Source organism: Chrysemys picta, chromosome 4, assembly GCF_011386835.1.
Source record: "Chrysemys picta bellii isolate R12L10 chromosome 4, ASM1138683v2, whole genome shotgun sequence".
NCBI lineage: Eukaryota > Metazoa > Chordata > Testudines > Emydidae > Chrysemys > Chrysemys picta.
In genome coordinates this window covers 110,344,537-110,360,262 of record NC_088794.1, presented here as the reverse complement: position 1 = coordinate 110,360,262, position 15,726 = coordinate 110,344,537, and the positions used below count along the sequence as shown (strand labels likewise).

Here is a 15,726-nt window from a genome sequence, read left to right as displayed (position 1 = left end):
GATAGAGAAGACAACAGGAGATAAGTTAAGACATGAAGCGGCAGATTCACCAAAACACTCTAGGCTACTTTGCATCACTTTGACAATGCAAAGCAGCTGTAAACCCATGTTTATCAGCCAGTTAAGACAGGTTTATGGCTGTTTTCTGTCTTTGGATATGTGCAAAGAAGCCAAAGTGTACCAGTGATTTTAGCTCTAAATCTTTATTTGACTAAAAGTTCACAGAAGGAGTTGCTTTCTTTGTAGACAATGTCTGCTCTGCCCCCTAAAACTCTACCCAGGATTTCTAATCAAAGTTCATCTGACTGGCATCCATTCCATTATGCCACCTGTTCCCTCACTTACTACTAGCACAATGAAACTCTAAAAATGTCAAAAGTCATAGACATTTTTTAAATAAAACATCATAATTCTGGAATCCATGACTCCATCCTTATTCATCATGCTCTCCTCAAACAATCCCACCAGCCCCCTAAGTCAATATTTAACATTTACTTTTACTCAGCATGAGTCATGCTAATATTGTTTTTGCAATGAATTTCCTGTTTTAAAATGAGAAAACAAAACAAAGGTGGTATTTGGAGAGAGAGGTGAGATTTTTCTAAAAATTCTATAATATAGAATATAACCTATAACAATCTCAATGTATTAAACTTCAGAGACATTCAAGCAGGAGAAAGCTATACATCAGGGGTAGGCAACCTATGGCACGTGTGCCGAAGGTGGCACGCGAGCTGATTTTCAGTGGCACTCACACTGCCCGGGTCCTGGCTACTGGTCCAGGGGGCTCTGCATTTTAGTTTAATTTTAAATGAAGCTTCTTAACATTTTAAAAACCTTATTTACTTTACATACAACAATAGTTTAGTTATATAATATAGACTTAGACAAAGAGACCTTCTAAAAACGTTAAAATATATTACTAGCATGCAAAACCTTAAATTAGAGTGAATAAATGAAGACTCAGCACACCACTTCTGAAAGGTTGCCGACCCCTGCTATACATAGTGACTTAGCAGAAAATCAAGTTTCAGGACAGTCTTCCACGGAGAATCCAAAACTAATAATAAAATGCCTCTATACTAGGGTGATGGGAATTTTCCCACAGGGAGAAGAACTCACAGAAATGAGCTCATACGAAGATTACACAATGTTAAGAGGTTACTGCTTAACATTACTTAATTTACTAAGAAGGGAGATTAACAGGTGACAAGACGAACTACTACAAATAACCTGCTTTGGGAGCACGCCTGTCCTTCACTCAATTGCTAGAGTAAAATAGTGGTTGGAGGAGACTTTTCCCATCCAGGCCCATCCCCTGTCAGATTATTGTTTCTTGGGAAGGGGAGTGAGATAAAAGGAAAAATTTCAGTTCAGTTGGCCATATTCTTCTTCTTATCTGGCAGAGACAGTATATTTGGGTCATACAACCACTTTACAAATTTGCTCTGATTAACTGAATGTCAGTCAGCTGGAAAATGTCAATGCTTGTGCTTGGATGTTGGAGGATACGCAGAGTAACAGAGAAAAATGGCCACCATATTACTCATAGAGTAGATCCCTATTACAGGGTACTCGTGAGAGGAGCTGGGAGGGTCATATTTTACAATTCACCCACCTCTATTTATAGTATAAACGAAAGAGGTTCTGCTTTCATATAAGCTTGCAATGACTTGACCACATGTACATCCCATTAGCATTATGTCACTTAGCCATATGATCTTGTCACATATCAATAGAAGAATAACCTTGAAAATATATTGTATGATCTAAATCCCTTGGAAAACTGGGACTTAAAATTAGGGCCATTAGTGTACAAGCAGCGGAACTACTGGCAAGAGGAATTTGTTTGTTACCAGAGTGTTGTGTCTCTCTATATATATCAATAGTCAGTTAACAGAAAATATGCCAGGAGATGGCTCTTAAGAATATGTAGCATTGTTTAGGGGCCAGGTAGTAGGACCAAAAAAAGTTCATTCTTGTTGGACACTGCAAACAGCTTCCTTTTGTGGAAGCACTATACATTAGCTTTGAACAGTACCCACCAGTTCCTCTAGCCAGAGCAAGGGCATAATCTTTCCTGGAGAGAGGACCTCTTCAAGAGAAAGAGAACCTCTGAAGCTTCCCCAAAAGACCTTCTGGGCCTCTGAAATGGGTCTGTTTTCCCATGAGACCAGCCGCTCTCACTTCCCCATTAATTGAACAGCAGAAGATCCTAGTATATGGCTGTCTCTGATTATATCATATGTACATTAAAACATGATATTTCTGAAACAGGAAAACTAAACAAAAAAGCCTTTTTTGTATTAATTCGCACTTGTGTAATAAGCCCTTCCCATAGTGGCCCACCTTGCCAACTCAGTGAGGATGGGCAGTGACTCAGGCAGGTCTCAATCCTTACCAAGCCTATCCCACTGGTAAGGACTACTGTGAAAAGTGTTATAAGGCCTGACACTTAGGAAGGGGGAGATGCATTCTGTCATGTCATGTAGGGGGAACAGCAGCATGTATGCTTGGCCGTATGTGTAGGGAGCAAAGGGGAAAGCAAGGAAATCCACTCCTAGGCAGAAGTTTTAAACAGTATGTTTTTGCCACATGGATTTACCAAGAGCACATTTTGAGAATATTTTACTGGTTTGCAGAAGTGAACTTTGGAAACAAAGTATAAGTGGTCATAGGTTAACAACCTCCTCCTTCTCTTGATCCCTGAGCTGGTCTGTACCAGATATTTGGGGAGGAAAAGACTTATCTCTGGTTTGGATATTGAGCTATTTGAATGAAAGAGAGTTGAAAATAGAAAATTAAGGCCAGCCAAATTAAAAGGAGCTAATCCTTTCCTACAGATCAGGAGAAATAGCCAGATGGCGCAAATCAGAGTGTAGATCATTATCACAATTATACTGAGAACTGGTCAAAATTGCTTCACCGTTTTTATCTTGAGCCACAATTTGTTTAAGGAGAATTTAAATAAAAAATCATCCCCAGTGAAAGAGTGGTGCTGAAACAATGTTTCTAGTGGGGGGTGCTGAGAGCCATTGAACCAAACTGTAAATCCTGTATATAATGGAGAAATCACTTCACGCCACAGTGTGCTGCAGCACCCCCTAGTTCTAGCACCTAATGTAGAATGAAATGTATTTGAGTAATGGCCAAGCAAGGCCTCTGCCTTCCTGTCCCCGGAGTGCTGCGGTTCTCGCGGTGGCCAGTAGAGGCTGTTGTAGATCGCATCAATTCGAAGCGCCCAAGGGAAGCAGATAGTCCTACTACATCTTTCTCTGGGCAGGTCGGAAAATCCCAGCATCCTCCAAATCGCACTGAATCCTCTTGAGCACAAATGCAGCATCCGTCCTTAACACGTCTGTACTTACCACAAAACCTGCTTTCAGATACAAGGGTGCAGTGGGAGATCTCTGAGCTTTCCCTCTGAATTAAAGCTCCCTGAGGATCATAGCCCAAGCAACTCTTTGGTGGGGATGGAAGGGAAGAATTCAGGGCAAATTACTGGAGAGCTATTGCTTGGTTGTTCCGAAGGAAATTATAACACGGCAACAGTGAATGAGTCCTAAGGTCGGCTTCAGCATTCTGTTCGACTGCGATGACAAGTTTCGCAGGGGATCCATGTAAGACTGTTGGGGAATCTCAGATCTGATCAATGTAATTAACGCTTTAGCTAACTAACGCTCTTTGAAACAAAGCAAGGAGTTCAGTGTGATGACAAATCAGCAGGTAACAGCTCTGAAGGTGGATCACAATATGTAAACGACAGGTGTTTGAAGGAACATTGGCAGGTCTAATGTGGCCTCCGTTTTAGTCTGTGTAAAAAAAAAATCAAGTTCTGCAACCACAAGATCAATAGAAATATTCCTATTATCGGATTACAAAATGTCAATGGAAAGAGATTTTTTTTAATGATCAAACATTCCCGTTTCTGAGAGCGCTTTCCACCCAACCATTGCAGCAGCCAGCTAGTGCACGCCAGCCGGGGAGGGAAATTAGCTAAACACACAAATAATACTGAAAAGTGACATCTGACTGAAAATAAAAAGTAGTTTGCGTTGTCCCAGCTGAGTAAAGTGCGAAGCGGAAACTGTGCAGCGCCCAGTGACAACAGACATCGGATTGTTTTCATTCTTTCCGTTTTAAATAGGCTAAGATGTTATTGGTAATACAAGGAAGGCACTTTCCGTTAATGCAGACTTTTAAACTTCAGCATCCGTGCAATAAATGCAGAACGTATTGTCTAGTTTTTAAACTTAATCATATTTGACGTTAAAAACTTTCGGTAACGGAAAGGAAGAAAATATATTTTTAAATGATAAAATCAAAACCTGCTCACATTATAACCAATGGGACTATTTGCCGAAGCAAGGCGAATAAGTTTAGCCACTGAGTCTTGGAAAAAAAAACAGTCAAACAGACAAGGTCTCTTTTTCCCCTCCCCCACTTCCCTCCATATTCACAAGCTTAATTAAAATCAACGGAGAACTGTAACCAAAAAACAGACACACAAATACACAAATAAATTATTTTGGACCTGCGCCTTCTCTCTTTCATTCACCCACTTCTTAAAGCAAATATATACCTATTGGCAACTTTCTCCCTTGGTTTTCATCCTAAACCTAACCGCTGAAACATAATCCATTCGGGAGCTTTATCCCAGCGGGCTTGGGAGGTTTTGTACATCAGAGTTTTAATCCACAGCGGCTCTAAAATGTTTAGTGGCCTAACAAATCTAATTAACATTACTATTCGGCGGGGGTTGGGGGAGGCTCTCCTTCACTCTCTACTCAAGCTATATACCACTCCAGACTAGGGGCTGCAGGATGGCTCCCCAGAATTGCTGGCATTTGAAATGATTAACGTGGAAATAGCTTAGGGTGGCAGTTGTAGGATTGGGGGAAATACTGATTTTTTTTTCTGAGATGAGTTCCTAAATATAGTTGTTGTTGTTTTTAATAAAATCCTTCACAAATGCGGCCAACAGCCCCCTCCTCTAGAGTAATAATCCCCCTTGGATCCTAATGTGCCAAAGCTGTCCATAAAGAACTGATCTGTCCAGACTGCTAGGGGCTTCCACTCAGCCCCTGATTCTGGGCTGGCATTTCTCCCTTCCCCCTCATCGCGTGAAGTTCTTCCCCCCTCAGCAAAGTGCGTTTTAGGTAAACGGGATGTTAGTGTCTCCTGGGGACAATCCATAACGGCACAGCAATGCGGCACCAGCACCCCGGCCAAATCTGTCCTAAAACAGAGGAGACTCTCGCCTATAAGTGCTGCTCTCTGCATAAAATAATGGTCCCTTACAGCGGCCTCTGGGCAAATGGCATAGCAGGAGAGGAGTCCGGGCCCTGGGCTTTGGGGCAGAGGATGGGCACTGAATGATAGGATAAGCGTTCTGAGGCCGAGGTGGGGAGCTCATGGAATTCTGTACAAACACTGAGAGCGCGGCGCAAGATGAGCCTGCAGGATGGGGCCAAAGGGGACTCTCCATTTGGCCAGAGCAGCTCTTGGAAAGCCACAGGTTATCTTCGGAACCTGCACCCAAGAGGCACTATAGAGTCCAGGCTCCAAAAGGCTCATTTTCATACGCAGCCTCAGCTCCTGAGACGATGAAGTGAAGGTTTCCCTTTCATTTCCTCCGAACTCAAAACCCGGGGAAATTTGGACTCGTTCACTTCAACCCGCCAGACTTTCTCAGGGCTCATTGAAGTAACCAGTGGAGTGAGACTTTACGACAGAGGGAAAGATGTAGATTTTTCCGATGATTCCTAACGACAGTTCCTCCCATCAGGGCAATAGATTTCAAGGGAGTATTTCCAAGGTGTGTTTGTAGAAAATAACCTTTACTTACACGGACACCCATTCATCTTACCTCTCAGAAGTAGCTGACTGCAACGTGTGTTAAAGTGTTCTAGCAGTGTTCAGTTATACTGTTTAAACCGCTCTATTACGGTTTCTTTTTTTCTGCTGTCCCTATTTAATTTGCTCAGACATCTGGGCTGTGGGAGGAGAAGCGGATTATTCAATGAGCGGGCAATATATTAATAGCCTCTAAAGACTGGATCTGAATTTTCCCGTTATTATTAACTCTTTTAAACTAAACAAAGCTCGTTTAATGGCACTAAATTATTAGCGTGAAAGGTAACACTACACTGTAATGATCCTTATATAGATAACATAGCATTCCATTACACTGCACAGCGCGTTATATTGGCAGTGATTTCATATTTCCACCCACTCTGTATGTTCTAAGAGTAATTTTTTTTATTCTTCTTATCGAATGTTACCTATGAGGGCAAAACGAGCTTATTCACTGTTCTACTTGCTCATGCATTGACTTGGGGCTATCCCATCAAAGTTAATCACGTCTAAGCAATGAATCTCGCTATAACTGAAGTATCAGAGGGGTAGCCCTGTTAGTCTGAATCTGTAAAAAGCAACAGAGGGTCCTGTGGCACCTTTAAGACTAACAGAAGTATTGGGAGCATAAGCTTTCGTGGTTAAGAACCTCACTTCTTCAGATGCAAGAAGTGAGGTTCTTACCACGAAAGCTTATGCTCCCAATACTTCTGTTAGTCTAAAAGGTGCCACAGGACCCTCTGTTGCTATAACTGAAAAACGTCAAGCGCCTTTCCTCCCAAAGGCAAAGGAAACTTCCCAGAAGGTGTGCTCGGAAGACACTGACATCTATCTTTCACTAACAGGTCGGGAAATTGGCTAAGGTGTGTCTGTTGCTTTGTAAATCAAAGGGTAAATTGTACCGACCTTACACAACCAGCAATTTTGTGGAGCCTACACAGCTAGGACTTAAGGAGGCGCCTTTGACTTTTTCAAGTTATGATTTCAAAACCCGTTGTGGAGAAACAAGCATCCTGTCTGGAAATTCTTCGAAACCTTTTTGTTGTAAGTGGGGTACTCGTTTGAGCCTGATCCACCAAAGCATTTGAGCACGTGCTTAATGTTAAGCACGCGAGGAGTCCCATTGAAACTTGAACAAGGAGTCTGGTGGCACCTTAAAGAGATGCATCTGAAGAAGTGAGGTTTTTACCCACGAAAGCTTATGCCCAAATAAATCTGTTAGTCTTTAAGGTGCCACCAGACTCCTTGTTGTTTCTGTAGATACAGACTAACAAGGCTACCCCCTGATAATTGAAACTTGAGTGCTTTGCTGAATCGGCTCCTTAGTTTTCGCTGCTTCTACGTTGGCTCCGCTTGCACATGAAAAACACCTGCAGAGAGATACATGTTCGTTTTAAATTTTAAAAAAGTGAAAGACACCCTTCTTGATTTGACATCAAACAACGTTAAATTAGTTAAACCAGACGCCGAAACGCGCAGAAATCTTTACCCTTCCCATACAGAGAAATGTATGGAAATTCTTCTTTTTTTCTAGCCACTGGATTGACTCTGCCTAGACTAGCTCATCTGATCCCCATTTGGGAGGCACGCTAGCGCGTATTTAAAAAGAGACTGTTAAATTTGGAGAGCCCTGGGCGCACTTTAAAAAGCTGCTCCTTGAGTTCCCAGCCCCCGCAATCCAGCTGATGAGGAAAGGCGCTGTGGTTTTGGTGGCACCGTTTGCATTGGGATTGGCACCATTTGATTGACAAAGTCTCCCATTCTTCCACATGTTGAGTGTTATCAAACGGATTGTGTGGGGTCACAAGCTCTTGAAGAACCGTCCGTGTAGCCGCAGAGAAGAGAATAAAGCATTCTGCAAACACAGGGTGCAGACGGTGGCATTCTCATGAATATGCTTCCAACAGGCGAAATGCATTTCATCTTTCTTCTTCCTCCTCCTCCTTAGCATTTCCTTTTAACTCAAGCGCTTTAGTGGACCGCATCACCAGGTAAAAGGACACATCGCTGCCAGGCAGTGAGGTAGGATCAAACCAGGGAGTTCGGAAAGGCTGGATTTCAATTGCTCTGAAGGCAGCTTTTTCAAAACAAGGTCGGAAAGGCGGTTTAAAAACAAAAAACAAACTTTCCTGATAGTTGCACAGGAGACTGAACTACCCTGCTGTAATTAACTTGGGTGGCTCAGTGATAGCATTCCACTAGGATAACTCATTTTGCTAAAAAGTGTATGCAAGTCATATGATTTGCAATAAACAATCCGTGTGTGTGTGTGTGTGTGTGTGTGTGTGTGTGTGTGTGTGTGTAAGCTAAATGACAATGACAAAAAGCGAGTTTTACCTTCATACATATCAGAGACGCAGGACACATATAACAATCACATCAACTTTCCTTTCCATGATCCAGCACAAAGCCACCTCCGCACTGATCGGGTTAATCTAATTGAGGAATATTTTGAGGCCATTGACGTGCATTCGTTCGAACAGCAGGACAAATAAGAATGATTAACCAGAAAAGTTTTGAAAAAGAAATAATTTCAACACATTAAAAAGGCACATCTGCACCAAGACCCACTATTATAGTGTATGTGCAGAATTATCGTCAGATAGGAAGCCTGTGCTATATTAAACGGGCAATTAGACATTACTCGGAAAGATACAGGTTCCAGTGATATTTGGTAGGAAAGGCAAAATACGGAGGATTTTTAGACGTGTCATATACATAGCTAATATCCTGAATAGAAAACATCCCTTTTCCTTACCACTAACAATAACTTTTTGCAATAATTAAACTGAGATTAATAATTGAGTGGTTTTGGAATTAGGTATAATGTAATGTAAACTCCTTTCAAAAATATATTATTCTTGCCCGCATAGGCTGCAGAATTAGTATTTTTCCATATACTTTTATGTCCTGTTCCTTTGCTAACGTAATAAAATACGGACGAGATTTATGTGGAAAATCCGGAAAAAAGCTTTGAATTTTGAACTGAATAGTCTCATCAACGAGAGCATTGAAATAAATGTGTAAAAAATGACAGATTAATGCAATTATCCCTTGGCAAAGCCAACGAAGGAAATGTTCCACGTAATTAGAAAGACGAACTAAAGATGTGAAAAAGAAAACAGGACGCCTCCAAAGCAGACGCACTTCTAACCAAAAGTTGTCCTTCCCGGATATGCTATAGGCGACATAACAGACTCACAACAAACCCTCTTTTCGGTATTAAGGCTGGAGATAACCTGGTGCCTAAAGAGGCAGTTGAACTGATGCAGAGGAACTGAGGCCCTGACTGAAAAAAAGTTCCACCGATTATATTTGTGTGGAAAAGCTCACCTCTTGCAGAGCTCTAAAGTATAATCAAGGCGCAGGCTTATACTTGAAGGGTGTTAATTCTCATACGGGAACCTACTTTCTCCTAAACCGTTTCTTGCCTACTGAATGAGAGCCTCCCAATTGAAGTAAAATGATCCTTATGTCTAATATCAAGCACAGTCACAAAGCGACTGGCCATTTATGCTGCCACTTTAGACAAAGATATTTAGTTATTCCCGGGTAGCAAGTGCACTTTTGCATTTTTAAGCAGGAACGAGTACAAACATATTTACAAGTGCGATTATTAAATAGTTATTTGATGCTTTAAAGTCACTAGGTTAACTGCACCTTTGCTGCAATTTTCTTAATATTCAGATAATCCCTTTATTAAATTAGTTCCCAATCCTTTGGGCCAGTGTGTTAAAATTCGTGGAAGGTTTTTCGTTGTGTTCAGGAGAGACACTGAAATGTGTGATTTGTAGTTACTGTAAAAGTTGGAAGAGTCCTTCAAAGTCTTGGCAATAATCTGAGTCACATTAACTATTCGAGACATATTATGTATTAATATGAATGGACTCTACATTTACTTAAAACTAGATTGGGCAAAATACAGTATCAAACATTTCAAGAAATCAAACCTTCATTGGCAGGATGATGGACCAGATGACCAAATAGGTCTTTTCCATCCCTAACTTCCTTGATTCATAAATAACCTTAGAAACCATCTTTAGCGGTGCCATAGAAAACCTCTGACACTGCTCCTGCTAGAAAATGACGAATGACATTTTGTTTTAAGATATTTTTCAACAATCTGTCACCTATCATTACTTTACATATTTGCAAGCAAGCTTCCATCTCTCTCAAAGTAAAAAGTAGGCAAAACGATCTGATGATTTAATGTATAAGAACCAGACGCTGATTGTGGCGTTGCATTTTAAGACTTATTATAATATATGTTATAGAGAAACCTCCTCTGCAAGGTTGTTAAAATGCAGGTGCTGTTCACTAGTCAGCCTTTATACCTGACAATCTTTTGGGCATCTCTAGGACTCTTGGTATTGTGCAATGCACCGTGTTGGAAACGGTACCTCAGATATGAACGTTAGATTCTCAAACTATTCTAGGAGAGATTTCTCCCTTCAATGTTTCTTTAAAGTCTAACTTAGTGGGGAAGGAGGGAGGGAGGGGGGAAGAGAGGGGAAATAAATCCCTTTGTTCCATAATGTTAAACTCTATCTAGCCATCCCTCACAAAGGCTGAGGCTATAATGTTAGGAGTCGGAATAGAATTGTAAGTCATTTCTCTTTAACTCAGCAAATTTGTCTTTACAAATGACATGAAATTCCCTATCCATAATGCTGCCACCCCAGAAGAATAAAATAAAATTACTTGTGCTCACGGGGTCTTTAAAAAAAAAAGACATTAAAAATCCTGACAAGTAAAACTTAAAGGTGTTTACCTTGTCATCAGCATGTAAGCTAATTATCTTGGGCAAGATGTAGGCTTCTATTGTCTTGTTGCTTTAGTGCCTATGCCCCGCCTCTGGTGGCAGCCTAAAACCTGGCGTCTGGCTAAAACAAACGAAAGGCAGCCCTGAGCCTCCACTCAATCCAATTAAGGCGGACTTCGTCCACTCGGTTACGTGTACATCCAACAAGATCGGCGTTAAGGCAACACCAGAATATTTGGCAAAAAAGATTTGCCTCCCCTTCCCCCTTTTTTTTTCAGCCGCCGAATCATGTCGATGAGCCCAAAGCATACGACTCCTTTCTCAGTGTCTGACATCTTGAGTCCCTTGGAGGAAAGCTACAAGAAAGTGGGCATGGAGGGTAGCAACTTGGGGGCTCCCTTGGCAGCCTACAGGCAGTCTCAGGTTTCTCAGCCAGCAATGCAGCAGCACCCCATGGGCCACAACGGGACAGTGACTGCTGCCTACCATATGACAGCGGCAGGCGTCCCCCAACTCTCCCATACCACTATGGGGGGCTACTGCAACGGCAACCTAGGCAACATGGGAGAGCTTCCACCTTACCAGGAGACCATGAGGAACAGTGCTTCAGCCACAGGATGGTACGGGGCCAACCCGGACCCGCGCTTCTCTACAAGTAAGTGAGCCCCGTAACCAGCGGACAAAACTTTACGCACAGCTCCAATGTAGCGACTTGGAGAAACCATGTCGGTTGCGGTACAGTGCGGGTTTTGGAGCGGGAGAGGTTGGGGGGGGGGACGGAAAACAAGGGGGGGAAAGTGGCTTGAAGTCGAAACCAGGTCAGCCCAAAGAGCTGGATCGCGGCAGGGCTGTCTAGGATTGATACGATCGGTATTTTTTTCCCGGCTTCCTGACCTGTTTTAGCTCTTTCTCGGTATCCCCTGTCTCTCGCTTTCCATTTCACCCCCGGCTCGTGGGTTGCTTCACTGAGAGGGAAGGTGTTGTCCGGCCCCAGTGAGCCAGCGCTCCCTTGCCGAAGGAGAACCGACGGGGGATAGGAGCGATTTCACTGTAGGCGAGGAAACGTTTGGGTGGCCGTGTCCTTAGGGGGGTCTCTTCCCAAGCCTCCTGCAATAAACAACCGTGCAGATAAGGGCGACAGAGAACGGAAACGCGGGAAACATTGTCATTAGGGCAAGGGACTCGTTTAAATACAAACACCTTCCAACCTAAATTCCGAATAATTCGCAACTAAATCGACCTTTAGTTATTGACCTATCCTGTCTCAGCCCCACACATGCCTGCTTAACACAGAAGGTGGTGGAAGGGGGAACTCGCGTGTATTCGTTTAATAAGGCTATACGGAGCGAGATGTTTTCTTCTTACGGAGCGTGGTTCGAAAGGGGGGTGAGACCCGTTTGAAGGTGGAAACTTGCACCAGCTATTGTATGTTCCTAGCACTGCTTTTGTTGTGTCCTCTTTCCAGCTCTCGGATAGCCCGTGTTTGTACATACTCAGTTATTGGTGAAGGTTTTCCTCCGTATGACCCCCTAAGTGTTTGGAATAGCACAGACAGAGACAGGTTGGGGGGGAGGGAAGAAGCGCAAATCGTTATCAAACTGTTTCCCTACAGCGTGCAGCGGTATACAGCCCTGCCTGGCTCGGTGGTGCGCTAGTACCAATGCAACCGGCTTAGGTGGGTTTCGAATAGATTTTGACTGGGAAGGCGATTAATTGGGGAGAGGATCTTGGCTTTGGAGTCAGTATTCGAAAAGCGTTTCTCGCCCAGGCAGTCCTGTGCCGCTAACCGTGTTGCTTAAAATGTGTGATCTTCTTGATTTTAGTATCCCGCTTTATGGGGCCGTCTTCTGGAATGAACATGGGCGGCATGGGGAGCTTGAGCTCGCTGGGAGACGTTAGCAAGAGCATGGCACCTCTCCAGAGCACTCCGCGGAGGAAACGCAGGGTCCTTTTCTCCCAGGCCCAGGTTTACGAGCTGGAGAGACGTTTCAAGCAGCAGAAATACCTCTCGGCTCCGGAGAGAGAGCATTTAGCCAGCATGATACATCTCACTCCGACTCAGGTCAAAATCTGGTTTCAGAACCACCGCTACAAGATGAAACGCCAGGCCAAAGACAAAGCTGCGCAGCAGCAGATGCAACAGGACAACAGCTCTTGCCAACAGCAGCAGTCTCCCAGAAGAGTGGCGGTGCCCGTGCTTGTCAAGGATGGCAAGCCATGTCAAGCCGGCTCCAACACACCGACGGCAGCTATCCAGACCCATCAGCAGCAGGCAGCTGCAGCAATCACAGTGGCTACCAATGGCAACAGCCTTGGACAGCATCAGAACCACCAGCCAAACAGTGCAGGGCAGTCTCCAGACCTGGGACAGCACTCAGCCAGCCCTTCGTCTCTCCAGAGCCAGGTCTCCAGTTTGTCTCACTTAAACTCTTCTAGTTCTGACTATGGCACTGCCATGTCTTGCTCTACCTTGCTCTACGGTAGGACCTGGTGAGAGGATTTTTTTTTTTTTTTTTGTAAAGAAAGCTCAGAGGCGCCCAGTCACACAAATCTTTGTCCTGTTCAAACTATTTTTTTTTATTTTTATTTTTTAAGGAGCGGTTCTTTGAGGAACCCCTAAAACAGAGAGACAGAGAGTGACTTTTAGGTTGTTAAATGAGTATTTAATAAACAAAAATCATGGAGCAGTTGCAGAATGGAGCCCATGAGTGGTCATGGTCTGAAGGCTTGGATTTCAAATGTACACTTTGCCAGCGAATAGACCTTGCATGTAAATACAGAGATTTTCGGAGGGGAGGGGGTGGGCGTTTCCCCCCCAAAAAACCATTAGTGTCACCCAGACAAAAGGAAAGGTCCCCTTTCTACTCCCCCAGCCCAGCCGCCAGGGCCCGCGGATGGAGATATCGATTCGTCACAGCTTGGCATTTTTTTCTTCCCTTACTTTTGATGTGAATCTGTAGCTGTATAATGCTGTCAAAAGTTGGGCTAAACCCATAGTTTTTAGTAACCTGTATATTTTGTTGTAAAGAAAAAAAATACAATCAACCAAATCAAACCAAAACACACACCCGACCTTTTTTATGGACATTGGACGATCCGTGTAAATCCTTTGGCAGTTTGTTATTTCCGCACGTCTCCTCTTTCTGTTGTAAACTTATGTAGATATTTGGCTTAAATATAGTTCCTAAGAAGCTTCTAATAAATTATACACATTACAAATATTCTTTTTATTATATTATTATTATTATTATTTCCCTTTGCTTTCCCCCGTAGATTTCTCTCCCCACCCCCGAAAACAAATGGGGATGCTAATAAATACTGACACTAAAAGCAAAAAGGCCCAAATCTTGCGCCCATTGAAGTCAATGGGGAGTTCGGCCCATTGGTTTCATGGGAAGCAGGATCAGGCCCAGGGTCTGGGGAAGTGATAAGCAAATATACGTGATAACAATATTCCTGTTTTATCTAATGAAGGAACCGAGTCCGAATTGATTAGCTAAATATCAGGCTTGGGAGCCCCAGCAGATGGTTATTCATAGAGAAAGGAAAGTATTCCAGAAGCAGTCACTGAAATTCCAAAAGGCATTCAAGAGAAGTTAAATGTCTGAGGTTATTAGAAACAAACTAATGAGTAGCCCACTGACAGGCTAGCAAATGCAACCGTTTTAAAGCGTGTCCAGTTTTAATAACTTGTACAAAGATCATTTCTACCAGGTTTTATGTACTTGTATTTTAAGGAAAGTACAGTCACCTTATTTATAATCAAAATAAAATGGTAGTTTATTGTGTCCGGCGTGTAGTTTGAATTAACTTTCTTTATAAAAATGTCTTTCATTTTATACACACACAGGTGCAAACGAATCACTTCAGTTTGTCCTGCAGCTTTCATCCTTACAAACAGGCAGGGAAACCTACTTTGCTGAGGGCGCGTTTCGTTTTAACGCAGATTGCGTTTGCTTCGGTGTCTGGACTAGGCTGTAAAGAAACAGGTGAAGAGAAGGGAGGGTGTATGTGTGTAGCTGAGAAACAGACGTGCATGTGTTAGTGATGTAAACACTATAGGGATTCAAGAGAGATATGTGTTAACTTCGGTGTAAATAGACAAAGTAGATATTGTGAAATAGCTTTTAACTGGACAATCAACAAATACATTAAATTCAGAAGCCTTTTGGCCCATCACATCTCTTTTGTGAGTGTAACTGAAAATCCGAAGTACCCAGTGTTAACCTATCCTATCAAGGACCTCAGACCCCAATTTCCTCCAAATCGCCGCCTTAGTTGTAATTTTCCCTCCGATTTTTAAATTAAAACGCGGAAATAAATCTCATAATTCAAAGATTTCTGAAATGCTGAAGAATCACGAACCAGTGCCTGTTATTTGAGACGGAGCGAGAAAGGAATTAGCCAGCAGTGGAAACAAACAAACAAATCTACAGTTTTTGTAGCAGCGCCGGAGGGCTCTATCATCTTCGATACCCTTGTGTTACTCAGAGAGCTTGGATAAGAAAAAGAAAATAGAATAAAAAGATTATCGGATCCTTCTGTTAAACTGGAGGACATCACGTGTGTCAGCGGGAATTGTTATAGTATTCCGTAGGTTGATAGAGGAAGATTATCAAATGGGCTAGAACATATTTTAACGTTACTTTTGTCTCTATTAAGAATATTAATTTCAAATTTATAAGTATAAGTCAAAACTAGCATTCAGAGAGCCTAAACTGAGTGCTCGGTGCTGTCATTTAAAATAGAAATACACAGGAAAATTGGTTGGAATTTCTTTGAAGTGTTAAACTTCTGTTCTTAGGTCCTGGCCCAAGAGGAGATCTGTGCATATTTAATGCTATACATTTTTAGTAGGTCTAGTTACTCTCTCCCAATTTTAAAGAAATGCTATGCTTAAATCGACACTTGCCCTTTCTTGGGATTTCTTTTAGACTCCTTCCAAAACCCGGTAATTTTCAAACTCGAGCGGAACTAGCAATAATTGGAAAATCCTAGAACTATTTTCATGGAACGGAGAAATAAAGTTGGCATGTTTAGTGTGGAACCAGCTAGCGACTTAACATAATAGACTTTGGGCAATAAATGAATTTTATTGTATCTAGACA

General features: G+C 42.5%; 1 protein-coding gene across 1 annotated transcript; it reads left to right on the top strand.

Moving 5' to 3' along the window:
• The first annotated feature begins 10,757 nt into the window (after positions 1-10,757).
• NKX2-1 (NK2 homeobox 1) lies at positions 10,758-13,837 on the top strand. Its single transcript, XM_005304388.4, has 2 exons — positions 10,758-11,273; positions 12,442-13,837. The coding sequence occupies exons 1-2, from the start codon at positions 10,907-10,909 to the stop codon at positions 13,110-13,112; spliced, it is 1,038 nt and encodes a 345-aa protein (XP_005304445.1). The 5' UTR covers positions 10,758-10,906; the 3' UTR covers positions 13,113-13,837.
• The last annotated feature ends 1,889 nt before the right edge of the window (positions 13,838-15,726 follow it).